The sequence below is a fragment of the Diabrotica virgifera genome, chromosome 2 (assembly GCF_917563875.1).
Source record: "Diabrotica virgifera virgifera chromosome 2, PGI_DIABVI_V3a".
NCBI lineage: Eukaryota > Metazoa > Arthropoda > Insecta > Coleoptera > Chrysomelidae > Diabrotica > Diabrotica virgifera.
Genome location: NC_065444.1, coordinates 216319580 through 216339100, shown reverse-complemented (window position 1 = coordinate 216339100; position 19521 = coordinate 216319580). Strand labels below are relative to the sequence as shown.

At 32.1% G+C, this 19521-nt stretch overlaps 1 protein-coding gene across 1 annotated transcript in view; it reads left to right on the top strand.

Moving 5' to 3' along the window:
* Positions 1-19521, top strand: part of LOC114327777 (C-1-tetrahydrofolate synthase, cytoplasmic) — a 187478-nt gene that overhangs the window by 160088 nt on the left and 7869 nt on the right. The window contains exons 8-13 of the mRNA XM_050643088.1: positions 1967-2140; positions 3798-3934; positions 4042-4190; positions 9688-9871; positions 13929-14357; positions 15953-16205. Of these exons, the coding sequence (XP_050499045.1) occupies positions 1967-2140; positions 3798-3934; positions 4042-4190; positions 9688-9871; positions 13929-14357; positions 15953-16205 (1326 nt within the window). The remainder of the gene's footprint in view (positions 1-1966; positions 2141-3797; positions 3935-4041; positions 4191-9687; positions 9872-13928; positions 14358-15952; positions 16206-19521) is intronic.

Here is a 19521-nt window from a genome sequence, read left to right as displayed (position 1 = left end):
GTATCTCTAACAATTTTTAAGTTATTTTGAAAAAAAGCATATTTTTCAAAATTTAAATTTTTAAAAATTTTACTTTTAAACCAAATTTTTTCAAAAATAAGCACTTTGAATCGATGAAACTTACAGATCACATAAACACAATATAAGTAAAATAATTTGTGGTGCGGTAACAATTAATTTCATTTAAGTTGCTAATTAAAGGGTGGTCTTCCCGATTTTTTTTTGAAAAAACAAAAGGGACCAACTTTATTTTGAGCGTAACTTGCTTAACTTTAATGCTAGAAACTATTTGTAAAAACAAAAATAAGGCTTTTTTAAACAGTATAAAAAAGTTATAATGGGTTTTCCCCAAAAAGTGCTTAATTTTTTGGATATTTCACGTCGAAATATTCTATTTGAAATTTGGTGAATATGAATCTATTTTCCATTGGCTATAACTCCGGTTCTACGAGATCCAGAGACTTAACGCGTACACCATTTTTTTTTACTTTTTTATAAGCTATATTTTTGCTAAGAACGTTTTTTTCGACAAAATACTTACTTTTTGAGTTATTTGCGAAAAAGCGTCTAAAAATGTGGTTATTTTGTTGAAAAATGAACATATTCACTCGCAAATAACCCGAAAAGTGTTGACTTGGCGAAAAAGCTCTATAGAACAAAAGTTACTTAAAATTAGTCAGTTTACCCATTTCCGGACTTATTTTGGACATATATTTTTTCACCTCCAACAGGGGGTGAAAGTCACCCCAGGGCAAAAGCACACATCGGCACAATATCACTTTTTTTCTTTGACATGTAAGCTATACGTATGCCAAATTTCATGTCAATCCAAGCGGTTCTTTAAAATTTAGAGCAAAAACCGTGAAAGAATGGACTATTGTGGTTGAAGCAAATTGTAAATAAAAAAAAATGAAAGACAGCTAATATTTCCATTCCTTCAGAGTAACCACCATTCTCTTGCGTACGTTTCACCCTCTTTAGGGATCATCAGAGGGGCTCTATGGTCTACTCTGAACCGAAAAGAAAACAAGCTGTCTCCTAATGCCGAATTATACAAATATTTCGCTTACAGACGTTGTGGCAACATCTACTTAAAACCTCGAAGTTTTAAATCTAAAGAACTAAAGGCTTCTTACTGGGACCAAGTTCTGATAAACAACCTGAATTGGTGCTTTCTAAATTTGCCAACGAACAATAAATTAGAAGAAGACGAAGGGAAATCTAAGATGGCATTTCGCTATCGGTCTATTCATCTAGGTAAAAATTCCATCGAATATTGGTTCCCTGTACTGAGATAGGACTAAAACTAATAGGAAATGAAAAATGAAAGACATGATAGACAATGATATTTCAATTCGTTCAACTGTTTACCAGAACTTGGTTCCAGTAGAAGCCTTTAGTTCTTCGGATCGAATACTTTGAACTGTTTTAAGTAGATGTCGCTATAGCGTCTCTAAGCGAATTATTTGTATAACTCATAAGTGGGAGACAACTTATTTTCTTTTCGTTCAGGGTAGACCATAGAGACTTCCACGAATTCAGTTGGTTAACCAGAACTTGGTCCCAGTCGTCCCGAAATTACTTCTTTGTATTTTGGTTGGTAACAAAAGTTGTAACATATGTGTAACAAAAGGAACAAAACTAGAACGCTTTAGAACTATTGTAGGACAGGACGGATGCCGTTACAAAGACCAAGGAAGAGGTGGATAGCCGAAGTGAGAACCGACGCTAAAGATATATTGAGGGTAGATAACGCGAGGAGAGGAGCCAGGGAAAGGGATGTTTGGAGGTGGATGCTGAGGGAGGCCAGGGTACGACTTGGGCTATCAAGCCATAGGAGAGAATATGACGAAATACCTATCTGAGTTGTTTTTATTACTTACGCGTTATTATAATTGTTTGTCTTTAAATTTGAACAGTTTTCTCTAATAATTTAATATCAAATAAGTAATATATTTATTTTCAGCGATATCCGTATAGCGAGAGCACAAGTTCCAAAGAACATTACACATTTGGCAGAAGAAATAGGTGTATTCCCTAATGAACTTTCCCAATATGGACCTAAGAAAGCTAAAGTTTCGATATCCGTGTTGGAAAGACTAAAGGATCAGAAAAATGGAAAATATGTAGTTGTAGCAGGGTAAGTATAAGTTTCGTACCTAATACAAAATGTAAAAGTACAGAAACATCTATTTATGAATGTATACTCAAAAAGGTACAAGAGTTGTAAATAGTTAAGACCAAATTTATGTACAAATTTCAAACTTTACGTAGAAAGTAAAATCAATTTTACATTTTTATAAATACAAATAAAATAATTTTTAACATTAACATTTTTTGACAACTGTAGGTACCTACAAGTTGCAAAATAAATTAAACCAACTATTAATAAATTGTAACGTTATAAACGTCATATGGTTGTAATTTTTCAGTAACAAACTAATTATTTTAACTAGTTAGTTTATTCCAATTATTTTTAATTTTATTCATTTGTGAATGTTTTGTTTCGTTTTACATTTTTCATAAAAAAAAAAGATAGTTGGTTCTTAACTATTCCATCGATTTAATATTCTGTTTAATCAGTATTCTTCAATTTAAATTTTCATTTATTTCGATTCTATTCTTATTTTTTCTTTGTATATCCCTGTATTCATACTCCATATATGAACCTCCTTCCACTTCATCTAGTTATAAAATTCCTGACATCCGATTGTCAACCATCTCTTCAAAACAATAGAAATGTGAAAGTTTTTTTCTGTATTTAAGATGGAATTATAGTTAAAAACCAATTTTTATTTGTTGAAGCTACTCCTGGGTTTTTTTATTGGACATCGTTTTGTTTCACTTTTTTTTTGGAGACTCGAACGATCCACATGTTCAGAATTAATTGTTAAAGAGATGTAGCGAGCCTACAACTCTTGATACCAACATATCCAGTAAAAACTACAATTCACATAGGAGACCTATCTACTACTTTTCCATAATATTTATAATAATTAATAATTATCATTTAATATTTTAATTTTTTGACTGTAAATCTTAGGCAAGATTTGCTTTTAATTTGCTTTATAATTGATAAATATGATTAGTTAGTATGATCTTTTATTTGTTCCTGCCAATTTCTCACTGTATTAACATTAAGATAAGGCATACCTACACCTTTAGTTGTTCTGAAGTTATTTCCTTGTGAATTTTTCCTGCATTTTTGTAATCAACTATTCTAAATGGGAAATAAGCCACAAAAACAACAATTAGGTAATATTTTGTATTTTGACGACGACATCCGATGTGAACGTTGAAACTGTAATAAAATCATTTTTTTAGTTAAATTATAGCTTATTTCCCATTTAGAATAGTTAATTACACCTTTAGTCAAAGCCTCGATCATTAAATTGTCATCTCAAATGTCGTTTTATAGTTACACGACTGTGGTGTCACTTTATTGTTGAAAAATTAGTACCCAATGATCTAGACCGTAACTTCACTGTTATACATTGGTTTCTAGATTGTTCCAAATTGGCGCCCAACGTGGAGATATTAAGAAGAGTATACATTAGTTAAGTACGGCAAAATTTTTTTTGGGTGGAACAAGTGAAATATTTTGATGTTTACCACCCAGGTGGGCAGGTGTGACACGTTATTGGACAGGTGTGATAGGTAGGTGACAGGTGGGCGTTCCTCGTTACGATGTCATAGAATCCTGAAAACAATATCACAGGATTTTACTCCATAACAAACTTTGTTACTGCAAACTTTGTACTTGTACGTTATTAACGTTTAATTCTTTCTTGTTTTAGAATGACTCCAACACCTCTGGGAGAAGGTAAAAGTACAACTCTTTTGGGATTGGTGCAAGCTTTGTCAACACATTTGAAAAAGAATACATTTGCTACAATGAGGCAACCTTCTCAAGGTCCAACATTTGGTATTAAAGGTAAAGGATACCTATTACTTTAAAGTATACTTATTACCTTAACTTAGTATACTATAAACAACTTAATATAGATTCTTTTTTTTACTAATCTCTATTTAAAATCTTAGGAGGTGCTGCTGGTGGAGGATATTCTCAAGTCATTCCCATGGAAGATGTCAATCTTCATCTCACAGGAGATATCCATGCTATTACAGCTGCAAATAACCTTTTGGCAGCTCAACTTGATGCTAGGATTTTCCATGAAGCAACTCAAAAAGTAATTAAATCATTATTTATATTACACAGTGACTTTTAGTAATAATTATTGTATCAACTGATTCATTTAAATTTTATGATTTAAAAGTAAGCGTAAAATGCATTTTCTAATCTCCTCAGTGGCTGCAATAAATATGTCTTTTGGAAGTACCTAAACAACAAATTTTCACATAAACGTTTCGATTTCCAGATAGAACACAGTTGCATTTATAATTACACAATTACAATGTGTTGTTTATTCTTAAAATATTTTTAAAGCTTAAGGTGTCGCACGAATTGGAGGAAATATTTTAACTACACTAAATTCCAATATGACATGCACTCCATGTAAACAACGATTTTACTTGTAGAAGGGGAGCAAAGTATGCTAAATGTGCAGTCACTCGAGCGTGATGGGGACCTATTGGGTTGTGAAGAGTAGGTCCTAAAACCAAAAAAAGTTAAGTAGGTAAAGTTTTCCATTTTAGTGGGCGCTTGCCATTTTTTAATCTAATTTTCCATTTCCAACAATGGTTTTTTCCGATTATAACGCAATCTATCCATAATTCGAAAAAATGTTTCAAATAAAAGTTACTTATTTTTACGTAAGGAATCCAAATTTTGAATAAAAATGGAGGCTCCTATTTAAGATTTTGAAGTAACCCCCCACCCCACCTCCGTGGGGGGGCGTGTTTAGTGACATTCGATAGATTTTTTAAAAATATTGAATATTTGTATTTTTCAGTTTTTCGATTTGATGGTCATTTCGCGAAATATCGCGGGATTCGTAATTAAAATAATAAATTTACCCCCACCCCTCTCCGTGGGTAGTCGTGTTTGGTATCATTCGATAGATTTTTAAAAAATATTGAGCACATATTTTTTAGTTTTTCGATGTGCCATTCATTTCGCGAAATATTCGTTTTTTTCTTCTGAAACTTTGGGACTCACCCATTTCCTTACGCCCGGCCCAAATCGTCAGATTTTTGAAATATACGCTGTCTTGCATGTACTTAACTTACCTTATCTTAATCTGACAATTTCGAGTTTTTTTAAGCTCCCCTGTGTTAAGCGCCAATATATGGTAGAGGTACATCTGCAGGGTACCAGGTTTCTCCCCATATAATAGTCTGACGCGCTCGAGTAACTGCAAAAATCCCCGCTTGGGCTCTCCTACCATTGTTAAAGCTGTTCAAAATCTAACTACTCGTTCCATCGTAACAGTATATATTATTAAAATCACTTGATCACTTTTTCTGTTTTCTCGATTATTAGTTCTTATTATATAGTTTATAAATTATTGCAATCACTGAATATATAGATACTGAAAAAATAATCCTATTAATTAAATTAATGAATAATTTACTCCATTATACAAGTAACTGGTATCCAAAAATATTCAAACACTTCTGTTTACATCTAGTACATAAGCCATGCAAATAAACTGTACGATACAATAGTATATACAGGGTGTAACAAAAATACAGGTCATAAATTTAATCACATATTCTGAAACCAAATATAGTTCGATTGAACCTAACTTACCTTAGTACAAATGTGCACATAAAAAAAGTTACAGCCCTTTGAAGTTACAAAATCAAAATTGATTTTTTCCAATATATCGAAAACTTTTATAGATTTTTTATTGAAAATGGATTATTGAAAATGGACATCTGGCGTTCTTATGGCAGTAGCATTTTAACAAAAAATTATAGTGAAATTTGGACGCCCCATAAAAATTTTATGGGGGTTTTGTTCCTTTAAACCCCCCCCCCCAAACTTTTGTGTACGTTCCAATTAAATTATTATTGTAGTACTATTATTTAAACACAATGTTTTTAAGACTTTTTTGCCTTTCAGTACTTTTTCGAAAAGTACGATTATGGAGACTTGGTAATAATATGAAAATTTATTTATGATTTACATTTTTAGGTATATTTTGAACCATATTAAAAAAGAAGCCACATCTCGATAAAAGGTGCCTTCCCGAAAAAATACAAAGAGGCAAAAAAGTTTTAAAAATACTGTGTTTAACTAATGGTACCGCAGTAATATTTTAATTGGAACGTACACAAACATTTTGGGGGTTTAAAAGAAATCACCATATAATTTTTATGTAAACATATTAAAAAAGAAGCCTCAACTCGATAAAAACTGCCTTATCGAAAAAATACTAGGAGGCTAAAAAGTTTTAAAAATATTGAATTTAACTAATGATACCACAATAATAATTTAATTGAGACGTACACAAAAGTTTGGGGGGGTTTAAGGTAACAAAACCCCATAAAATTTTTATGGGGTGCACAAATTTCACTATAATTTTTCTTTAAGATGTTCCTGCCATAAGATTGCCACATGTCCATTTTCAATAAAAAATCTCGAATAATTTTCAATACATTCGAAAAAATCGATTTTCATTTTGTAACTTCACAGGGCTGTAACTTTTTTTATGTGCATATTTGTACTAAGGTAAGTGAGGTTCATTCGAACTATTTTAGGTAACAGAATATGTGATTTAATTTATGACCTGTATTTTTGTTACACCCTGTAAATGACATATTGAATCCTTATTAGAGGAGCAGATAATAGACTAAAATCAAAATTTGTAATGTTTCAGTAAATTATGTGGGGAGTGCAATTAGAACGAAAAGATACAATGTTTCGGAAAAAATCAAACAAGGTTATATTTTTCTAAAACTTTTTTTGTTAGTTTATAAATATGTTAAAGTAAAAAGTTCTACTCACAAATTTCGCTGCTAATTGTTTATTAATTGTTTAAACAATAACAATTGTTTTGTATAAATAATGTTAAGAATATGGGTGAATTCAACATTTTATTTTGATAAAAAATGTTTTTATTTTAGTTTTGATTATGCTGAACCCGAATCTGACATTACAATTTGCAAATTCAAAATGGTGGATTCAAAATGGCGGATTTTTTCCTAAAAATCCTTAAAAAGTAGTTGTAAAATCCGAATATTTTTTATAAAACGTGTTTGTTTACATATATGTGGATATTTTTGAGAGGTTTTTAAGAATTTATATTATAAAATGGCAGATCCAAAGTGGCGGATAACTTAAAAAATAGTTGTAAAATCATAATTTCTTTACAAAATGTATTTATTTCTACATATATTTATTTTTGAGAGCTTTGATAAACCTAACTTAAATGTTAACATTATAAACTATAAAATGGCGAATCCAAAATGCGGATTTTCTAAAAAGAACATAAAAAAGAACATTTTTCTAAAACATTTATTGTCTTTATTTTTAACAGGTTGTTGAATCTAAATTAAAGATTAAAAATTTAAATTTCAAAATGGCGGATCCAAAATTGCGGATATTTAAATGAAAAACAAGTAGAATCCAATCAAACAAATATAGAATTTCATTCTTAAAAAAAAAGATAAACAAATAATTTTCACAATAATATTAAAAATTAAAATGTATTAGAAAGAATATTTAAAAAAAAACAAATTTTCGATTAGAAGGATATAATTACATATTGGAACATAGTTTTTAATTCCAAACAACTTTTCTTTATAAATATTTTGGATATTGTGAAATATAAAGGTACTTTACTCTTGAGTGAAATTCATATTTTTTTGACATACCTCGTACAAAATTAACAAAATTTGAGATTTGATGGTTGTATCTTATGTTATATACGATTTAGAGTATTTTATAAGGAATAACTTTTTTTCGTAAAATTGATATTAAAAAAGTTATCAATAGGTTCCAAGTTACGCAGACATACTGTATAAGAGCTAAAAAAATTTTTTTGTTGTACATTTATTATTGTTGAAGCTTATTATTAAATGTATTTTAGGTAAGTTTTACAGAAAAAAGTTTTGATCACTCTGTATATACATTTTTTCAGCTGGTAATTTTCGGTTTTTGTATTACATTTTTGTTATCTTTCTTAGTTTTCTCAAAAAGAAATTATTTATTTCATTTTTAAACTAAAATAATTCAGTGTTTTTTAAAGATTACATCCCAAGCTTTAAAAAAATAGCATACAAATTGTATTAGATTTGTTCAAATTTGAGTAATACCGTCTTAAAGTGGTGGGAATTCTGTAAAACTACGAAGTTTTCAAAAATTACATTTTTTGAGACATCGTATTACAGTGGAACCTCGATAACTCGGATTAATCGGGACCGCGGCCGATCCGGGTTATCGAAAATCCGGGTTAGCCGGAGAGCATTGTAAAAATTAATAAAATACGGTATACTTATAGATAAAGTCCGTTATAATTAAAACAACATGAAATATATATGCACAGTACACATCTAACTTATCTATTATAGTTGTAGTATAGACAGTATAAATAGATAGAGTATTGTTCATTTCTAGGTAAAAAAAACTCAGTCAGTTTCGGTTGTGTCAATTTCGTCTGCCATCGGAGCGATGTTATGTTATTTAAGAACAGTGGCTTTTTCATTGTTTAAAGTTTAAAAGACCATTGTTCTAAAAATAATTTTTTAAAAGACAGTTGAAAATAAATAAAGGAATAAAAGGTGCCTGTTGTTTGCGATAGCCATGGTGTGCGGTGTGCCATGAGTCATTTTTACCGTATAGTTCAAATTACACAAATACCCATTATCTCCCAAATATTATAAATATTATGGTCGAAGCCAAGTTTTATCAATGAAACTCGATATTTTTAAGACATTACAGAAGCGGCTACAGATAAAATGTTTTAACATAATACGTACATTTTTATTGTTGAAATGTTTGTCTGATGAAAATCGGTCCGGGTTAGCCGGACTTCCGGGTTATCGGGGGCCGACTTATCGAGGTTCCACTGTATTTGAATTAAATTTTTGAGATTTTTTTTGAATGAAACATCGTTTAGTAAGATGATTTAGAGGTAAGTTGTGCAAATTTGAGAGTTTTTTAAGTAAAATTGTATTAGTTACACATGTTTAAATCATTTTTAAACAAAATTCATGTAAGACTCACTTTCCGCCCACACCGTACTTATGTCCATACATTTTATTTCTTTTTATTACAACCATAAAATAGCTTATTTCATCTTATTTCATGTCCAATTTGTAAAATTTCTTTTGATCCATTAGTTAAAGAATTACATTAAAAAAAACTCAACCGTGCACTTCTTACAACGCTAGTTTACAGTGCGCCAATGTGTGTGAGAAGGGTGACTTTAGCGTTATAAATAAAACATTACAGAAGCTAGAGATTTAATTTTAGAAAAATCTTGATATAACGTTTTTTTTGTAGAATTTTCTGGATTTTTCAATGGTCAAGTCAGTTTTTTTCTAAAAATTATATTTTCGGAGTTATTTAAGAAAAACATCTAACTTCGCTGTTCATTTGTTTAATAAAAAATGAAGCACCCACTTCTCGAGTAGAACTTTTTGACATGTTGTTTACTAAACATTTCTTAATGAAATTACAAAAAGTTTTATCTTGTTTGATTTTTCCGAAGTGATAATCTAAATGCACTCCCCTATATACCGTCTTAAAAAGCATAATATATTTCCTTGTTTGTTTAGGATGCAGCTCTATATGATCGTCTTGTTCCTAAAATAAAGGGTGCAAGAACATTCTCAAAGATTCAACTTAGACGCCTTAAACGATTAGGTATAAACAAAACGGATCCCGAAAGTCTTACACCAGAAGAGAGAACTAAGTTTGCCAGGTTGAACATTGACACCAACAATATTGTTTGGAATAGAGGTAAGATTTTCTAAGATTTAAACACAATCTGTTTCATTTTCGGATGTCTTTTATTGGATGACCTGGTTATAACTTCGTCTTTTTCTTGTGTTTTTTGAACTTTTTCTGCCGTTTGGTGATTTATTTCTCTATTTTTACCAGTATGTGCTCTTTTGTTTTATTTACGTGATTCCTCCACTTTTTTTGTGTCCATTATCCAATAGTTTATGTTCTCGATGTTACACGTTTATCCTTATTAAGTTATCTATCCAATGTACCGCTAACGTGGCTTTGGGATTACAGCAGGGTAGTCTGCTATATCTGGGGCCTACGGTATACAAAGAAGGTAAGAGCGCCAGTGCTACGCTTCAACCGCCTATTATTACCCCTGTTTTTACCCAAAATACTCATTTTTATTCAGACTGAGTTGATCAGGGGCCTATAGACATTTAAAAACGTCTAGATTCAGTGATTCTTAACCGGTGTTCCGCGGAACACAGGTGTTCCGCGAATGTGTTGCAAGTGCTCCGCAAAAGATTTAATCTCGCAGACAGACGTGAAATTGTTTCGCTTCCAAGAGATCGGGAAGAATGAAAAATTCGTGGAAGAATGAATATGTGCATGGGTAATTGTACAGATGGGGCACCATCAATGTTAGGCTCTATTAAGGAATTTGCTACACTTGCAAAAACGAGAAACCCAAACATAATAATTACGCATTGTTTCTTGCACAGAGAATCACTAGTATGCAAAACGTTGCCAAATGCTTTAAAACCTGTGTTAGATCAAGTAGTGGGAATGGTCAATTACATAAAATCAAGGCCATTAAAAACACGCCTTTTTAAACAGCTTTGTTCTGCAATGGAAACACAACACGAAGTTTTGCTTTTGCATATTGAAGTTAGGTGGTTAAGCAGAGGAAAAGTCTTGAATCGAATTTTAGAGCTTAAATGCGAATTGTTAGCATTTTTTTCAAGGAGAAGGTGCAGCAACAGATAAATTTGCAATATATTTAGAAAATAATATTTGGCTTGCCAAATTAGGATATTTTACTGACATTTTGAAATACTTCAATAATATTAACACGAGTGTCCAAGGAAAATCTGAAAATATTTTGTCTTGTACTGACAAATTATCAGGGTTTCAAAAGAAAATATCTCTTTGGAAAAATCGCATATTAGAAAAAGGTACATTGGATATGTTTCCCAGTATTAGCGCAAATATTGAAGAGATGAAATCCGTTATCATTGAACATTTGACGCTATTAGAAAAAATTGATCACTCCCTAAATACAGATAATTACTATTGGATTAGAAATCCTTTTATCTCGAATATGTCGAAATACCAGCTATCATTACAAGAGGAAGAAGAGTTAGTAGGCTTGTCAACGGATCGCACCCTGAAACTAAAGTTTTCTGAAATGTCACTTGAAGAATTTTCGATTTCTGTGCAAGCTGAACACACAATTCTTTCTACAAGAGCATTAAAGGTATTACTACAGTTTGCAACTTAATACTTGTGTGACTTAGGTTTTTCAACCTTCACAAACATAAAAACAAAGAAACGTGAAAGACTTGGAAATATTGATGAAGAAATGAGGGTAGCGATATCGCATATTAGACCGGACATTGCTAAAATTTGCAAAAGTCATCAGGCTCAAGTGTCGCACTAAATTTGTGTAATTTTTATGTTATTATGTTAGTTATGCCCATACATCTATATAATAAAATAAAATGTATTTACTAATCTACATATTTTTTGTTAATTTCTATTTTAGAATATGTTTTTATTCTTATATTATGTTTTTGCATGTATTTGCAGTTAAAGAACGTGTTTTATTTACATTTGTATTTACATTTGCACCCCTTATTTAGTGTTTCCTATAAAATAACACAATGGTGTTCCGCGACTTTTTCAAAATTTGTCAAGTGTTCCCCAGCTTTGAAAAGGTTAAGAACCACTGGTCTAGATGTTGTCGCCGGCGCTGGGTTTCGAACCCCGGCCTACCTGCGTGGAAGTCACTGTCAGACATGCTACCGCCAGAGCTATCCGGGACCTTTTCCTCTGATATATCCTTTTTAATTTTACTTCCACTTCTTCTTCTTCTTCTTCTTACTCTTCTTCTTCTTCTTCTTCTTCTTCTTTTTCTTCTTTTGGCATTACAACCCTGAATGGGTCTTTGCCTGTCTGGCTATAACCTTTCATTCAGATCTCTCTTGTGCCCCTTCTTTCCCATCAGTGGCGGCTCGTGATTTTTACAATAGGGGAGGCTATACCTAACTGTATAATATCTAGACAAATTTGCACTAGCAAAAAAAAATAAGCAAACAAATCTAATTTAAGGCCCCATTTTTTGACCATTTTTATTTACATTTTATAATATCATCATAATTGATAATTTCATAATATCATACGATTTTAAAAATAATTAGTCTAATTGTAAAAGTGTATTACCAAAGTTTGTGTCGTTTTTTGTCGATATTTAGCTTTGCATTACAGATATCGGAAAAAGTTATTTGAACAAGTTGTTTCAAATATTATTCTAACCCCATATACCAAATTTCATCACAAAATTCGCACTTTTAGTTTTTTAATTATTTGTAGTCAGGATCCTAAAATCGGAGCGGAGGCTGCTGGCCGATTAGCCTCCCTTGCTTAACCCGGCACCTGCCACGTGGGGTGCTACCAGCACCCCATAACACATTTTTATCAAATATTTGGTATTTCAAGTTTGGTAACAAAGCTGTGCGTCATAGTAGCTTTATATAATATTATATAGCATATATGTGTTAGTGTTTGAAGTGGTTATTTAGTGTCATTCTGAACGTATAGCTCTAAAGTCGAATTGGGGTGTCATCATCTGGTACTTTAAGTTTTATTTTTTTTTGTATTTTTGGTAAACAGGTCAAATTTACATTTTTTATTGAAATAACTTATTCTAATTATTAATATAGACTCTATACTCACTAAATCTTAATTTTTTTAGATATTTTACTTGACTTCATTTATGGCTTGGTACTTGCTAATTTGCTTATAACATCTTTTTCATTTTATTTTTTAACTTTTATAACATATTAGTGGCTAATAAGTTAATAAAACATGTTTTTTTATATTCTTGTGTTACTCAACACATTATTTTGTTTTTTAAACAAGTAGATCACAGAAAATTTTTAAGGGGTGCTATGAGCACCCCACGTGGCAGTTGGCGCCTTGCAAAGCCACGTGGCAGGTGCCGGGTTAATCTACGGGCAGCGTGTGCGTTGAGCGATAATGCAGCGCTTAAGAGACCGGGTCTTCTTAAACGCTGCTGGGCTGCGCGGAGCATTAGCAAGTGAGACTTTCCGGCCAGCAGCCTCCGCTCCAATTTGAGGATCCTGACTACAAATAATGAAAAAACTAAAAGTGCGAATTTTGTGATGAAATTTGGTATGTGGGGCTAGAACATTATTTGGAACAACTTGTTCAAATAACTTTTTCCGATATCTCTAATGCGAAGCAATATAGCAAAGTAAACAAAACAGTGTAGGTAGCATGTGTAAAAAAATTATGGGGAGGCTAAGCCTCCCTTACCTCCTCTGACCAGCCGCCACTGTTTCCCATTGTCTTATATTCATGGTTTTCAGGTCGTATTCCACGTCATCCAAACATCTAGTTCTGGTCCTTTCTTTTCTAGCCTTCCTATCGGCTTCCATTGTAATCTTTTCTTTGTTGTTTTTGCATCGTCTTGTCTCTGGACATGTCCAGACAGTCTTTGACTTTTCACAAATCTTACAATATCATAACCTTCATTCAAATCATTAACCTCGTCGTTTCTCTTGATTCTCTATTCGCCGTCTTTCGCTTGCACCGGGTCATATACTTTTCTCAGTATTTTTCTCTCGAATATCCTGAGTTGGGCGTCATCTTTTTGTTCTGTAGATTGTCATTTTGGTTCCTTTGTCTAATAATTTCAATGTTATCAATCTTTTATTAGCATAGTGTGTACGATTCCTGTTGGAAATACGTACATTAATTTCGCTACTGTGGAATTTTTCTTTTTTAATTTTACACGTTCACTAAAATCTTTACTTGTTTGCAGTTTTGGATATCAACGACAGATTCCTCCGAGAAATCACTATTGGTGAATCTCCAACCGAAAAAGGTATGACCAGAAAGGAAGGCTTCCAAATCAGTGTTGCAAGTGAAATTATGGCCATTCTTGCTTTAGCAAGAGACATGGCTGACTTCAAAGAAAGATTAGCAAACATGGTGGTAGCGTTCGACAAAAATGGTAAACCTGTCACAGCCGATGATTTGGGAGCCACTGGGGCTTTATTGGTATTGCTGAAAGATACCATAGAACCAACTCTATTGCAGAGTTTGGAGGGATCACCGGTATTCATGCACGCTGGACCTTTTGCTAATATTGCCCATGGTTCTAACTCAATTATTGCTGATAAAGTTGCTCTTAAATTAGTTGGAGAGGATGGTATTGTAGTTACCGAAGCAGGATTTTCATCTGACGTTGGTAAGTTATTAAACTACTACATTAAGAACTTATAAAATTTATTTATATCGTTTTATCTCCTAGATTTTCGTTATCTAGAATAACGATAAAAAAATCTTGGATTTATTTCTTTCTTACAGCTTATATTTTTTGGCATGAATAAGGGTACAAAATTCTATGAAAAACTTGTTTTATTTAAAATAATTTTTAAAAAACAAACAAATAAAAAAATGTATTTCCTTAAACTACCCTTTTCCCTCAATGATCTGATGCAGTAGTTGACCATGTAAACATATTTTCGTAAAATTATTTTTTATCTTTTAGAAATGGAATTATTTTCCGAACATTTTCCATCTTTTTCTCGTTTATTGGTATTTTTGCTCTGTATGCTCTGGTAATAGAGAATGAAGGAATAACCCCATTTTTTTAAAGTAGAAAGCTGAGTTTCAGAACACCATCTATTTGTTCTAAAACTGTTACGTAGCCTTTATGGGCAGAACAATACTCTAAAAATATCTGTGTTTAGATATCATACATGTAGACGTGTTCTCCTTCATGGTACGTGTAAAAATCTGCACAATTTGTTTTCAAATCGTGAACCAAAACACGTAAAACCATAGTTTCCTGAGATAGAAACATTTTCTGCACTGATATTTTTGGAAGCATATGGGTTTACATGTAGTCAAAAACAGGCATATTCTTTTTCTTGACATAATGTCAACACTTCTTGCTGCTTCATGTAAAACTTTTTAGCTCGTCTCAGATGCATATTTTTTTTTTAAATTAAGTGTCTGCGAAGAAAAGATTTGTTATGTATTGGTTCCCAAGTGCTATTACTATCCCTGTGCCTTTTCTCCTCTAGTTATTTAATGCTTACTGAACACAGATTTTGAAGAGGGTTGGAGATAATAACCGTCCTTGCCTCAAGCCTTTCAGGAAGTGCGTATGAAATTTTCATTTTCATTTTAAAGGCACTTTTTGCGTTTATGTATAAGATAAATATATTATATTATAATATACATGTTCGCTATACGCTGTGAGCTCGTACATAGAGGGGATATTTACAAATTCGCGAGCGCCAGTAGTGACAAGTCTGTAAACCTTTACCGGAAAATTGTCATAAATGTCAAAGTGATTAATTTAAAATTAAAATTAAAAACATTAATTATAAAAAATAGTAGTTGGTGAAAGCTGTGGTATATATTTTTACATTAAATATACTTACGTTTTAAATACTGAATTTAAGTTTTTTTAATGTTCCGTAATATGTAATTATAAATTAATCTATTAATATTAGCGCCATCTACACGATAATTGTGAAAATATCCGAAGTAAGAAATTCATATTTTATCAATAGAACGTCAAAATGATTAGCAAATTCTTAAAAAAATCGATTACAATTTAATTACTTTTTTGCGTTGTAAATATTAAGGGATAACAATTAAATAATAAATTTAAAAATTACCGGTGAAAATTGAATTAGTAGTCCGCTAGGAGCGACACCCACGAAGCTCGGAGCGTATAGCATTGATGTATGCATTACTTGATAACTAATTTATTTCATAAACAATATTATATGCAAAAAGGTATAATTGTTTTGACTTTTTGTAAATTAGGTATGGAAAAGTTCTTTAATATCAAATGCAGAGCATCCGGAGATGTTCCAAACGCTGTCGTACTTGTTTCAACCATAAGAGCCTTGAAAATGCATGGAGGTGGTCCTGCAGTCACACCAGGAGCACCTTTGGCGCCGCAGTATACTGAAGAAAATTTGGACTTGCTTCGTAAAGGACTTCCTAATATTCTCAAACACGTAAGCAACGCGGTGAAATATGGAATCCCAGCGGTTGTTGCAATTAATCATCGCGAGTAAGTATATTATTTTACTATAATTGCCAAGTAGCCGGTTCTTTTTGATTCAGTGCAGTCTTCTTACAAGTCTCTATGATGAAGGGTAGATCCAGAAACACGTGTAAGAGAATGGTAAGAGACTCGAATTGAATTGAAACGCAATCGTCTATATATGTTTTATATTAAACAATTTTTTTTTGAGCAAAAGACTCGGCAGTGTGTTATTTTTTTTTGGAGTTCACTCACCACTTATACAGTTTTTATGTTTATTATTCCTGTTATAGTTTCGGTATATTAGCTAGAGTATGCCAATGTATTAAGCAAAACGTGTTTTTATACCGTCTCTGACAGTATAAAAGACGGAACAGAAATCCATTTGAATATTCTCTGTGTGCTGAACGGAGAATAACCTTCCGTGTATAATAGGCGCCTTAAACGTATTGAAACAAATAAAAGGACTTCTGTTGGAGTGTAAGTAAAGAGAGGGATATACTCCAATAGAAGTAAGGAAAAATGGCAGTAACTATTGGGACAAAAATGAAAATAGATGGGATGAAAAGAAGAGAGTGAAGTGGCTTCTACGTGGAGAAACCGCAGTAGGAAAAATACTACTTTCAAGTAGTATTGGTGGAGGAAAGTGGAAGGATGTAGAACTGAAGAGAAGGGGATATTAGAAGGGATAGACGTAGAAGTGGGAAGAGACAAATGCAAACTGAGTGGAGTGGCTAGCAAGAGATGCAAGAGAACAACTTGACACTCAAGGATGGATACGGCTCGTTTGCATGCCTGTCGAAGAACAGTAGCTCTAAGTAGATAGTAATGATGACTAAAAGGTAAAATAATAAAATAAGAATATAGTACTGAAAGTGTATAAAAATGAATAAGTGTTTAAGAAGAACCAATTAAATAAAACTAACAAATCATGGGCGCCATGAAAATGATCTTCGATCATTCTCCCAGGTATCTTACACTGCTGTCAAATATTAAATATAATAAATATATAAGTAAATGTAAATATAAAGGAAATAAGAATAAATTATATACAAAATAAATAAAAACATTTATTAAAATTAACTACCAGATTTTTAACAATCTCTATCTCTGAGTTAGATCAAATTGAATATAATGTGACTCTAAAATGACATACGTTATACTTAAACATGATATATTCAAGATAACAACAATACTGGTACTTGTATGTACAAAATTATACCTCTTACTTATATATAGGGTACAACTCACATGAGTCTTCTACCAAATGGTTATAGTACGCTTAGTACGCTTATAGACAAAGATGAAAATAATACAAATAAACAGGCCCAAGCCTCACTAAGAGAAAATACAATAAGGAATAAGCAAAGTTAAATATGCAAATGAATAAAAGTTATAGTAATGAAGTTAAGATAAATACCGAAACGATGACCTAAATTAACCGAGCAAATGTAATGAAATAAAGTAACGACGAATTAACCGAATAAATGAAATAAAGCGAATAAATAATAAAATATTTGGGAAACAAGCAAATAATACAACCTAAATTTACATAATGACATGAAATCAACTAAATTACCAATAAAATATAAAAAACCTACTTTGGGCCATTCCACGAACATACGCCTGTTTTGGATTACTTCGACAACGAATATTTTACTGTGCAACATAAGAAGTACGAAAGTAAATGGTGCTAATAATTATGCCAATAAGCAACAATGTAATTTGCAATTTACTTTCGTTCTTCTTATTTTGCACAGTAAAATATTCGTTGTCGAAATAATCCAAAAGAGGCATATGTTCGTGGAATAGGGTATACCTTTTTGGCAAATATGCCGAGCTCAACATACGATACCTCAGGTTTATACATGAGTTTGGGAACGTATTTAACTTTTATGTATATAAAAAACAAATAAATGCAAGATAAATCTGAAAAAATGAATTATTAACATAGTACATCAACAAAATGTTTGACATATAAACCACAATAGTTACTCATATCACTACACTGATTGTTCCCAAACAAACCCGAACGATTCCTAAAGAGGTTGCTGCTGCATCCCCGGAAATGAGCACCAGGATGGGGCAAAAACCATGCCTCTTGTAGACCCAGGTGCAAAGACGAAAAGGAGCCGGAATGCCCCCAAAAAAAACTTGTTTCCCCAAGTGACTGCTGTCAGTGACTTATGGTTGGAAATTGTCCTACCTCTCCGATGGTATTGGGAGGTCTAAGTTTTCACGGGAGGGGCTAAAAACACAAAATTTCCGTTTACTTCAGTTTCTTAAGTGTATGAAAAAAAGAATCCAAGGAAAGATAGAAGAAAAACCAAGAAAGTGTTTTTTTGGATAGATAGTAATGTAAAAAACTCATTAGTTAGGCACAAGAAATTACTGAATACTTAACCTTGACAACTTTATGTGAGAATTTCTAATTACAGCCACGTGGATTTAGGATTTAAATACAGAATAAATATGATTTCTTTAAAATAACTATCGGATATTGCTTAATAATAGAATAATTCAAAGATAAAAGATACAGATACATAGCAAAAAATTAGGGTTAGGATTTTCTCTGAAAGATGTTGGAATAATTAAAGATAACTACTAATTTCAGTGAATAAATTTACACATAAGATTTAATTGGAAAAATTATATATTTCACCATGAAAGAGTGACAACAGATTGTTATAAATAAAATTAATATGAAAATTGTAGTTACCATGAGACTCGATGATGTTATACAGAAAACCCCATTGGAAGAATTATTTCTCCCAAATAATCCTGAATGGGTTGGAATGGAATTCACATTTTTAACTGCCACGAGGTATCGTTAACCTCGAAACAGGAAATATTTCTCATGCAACTCCGAACAATTTCCAACTAAAAGTGAACGCTGCGGCTGCGGTTCTTTTTCGTCTGTCACAAGAACGACCTCAGAACATGAATAACAGGTAGTTTTTAGTGTGTTGAGGTATGGCGTCATACAAGTCAACCAGTGATACCACACATAATTAAGTGTGGCATTGTTGCACGAAATTTTAAATATTATAAAAGATAATAATCAGAAATAATTAATTACGCGAAAATTAGAGAAATTGATTAAGAGATCGAGAGAAAATAATTATAAAAAATAATTAAAGCGCTAAAAATGGTATTATAACGGGTGGGCCGTTACAGTATTCCGACCATATTCCGAAACCTTCCGAACCCCGTCGTCTTGGCGAGCTGAGCGATTTCGACGAGTCACAAACCCATTCTAAGCTATGCGAGCCTAGCGAAGCGATTCTACCATTTTCTTTCCTTCTGGCGAGATGAGCGAGATTTCCTCTCCTTAGGCTTGGCC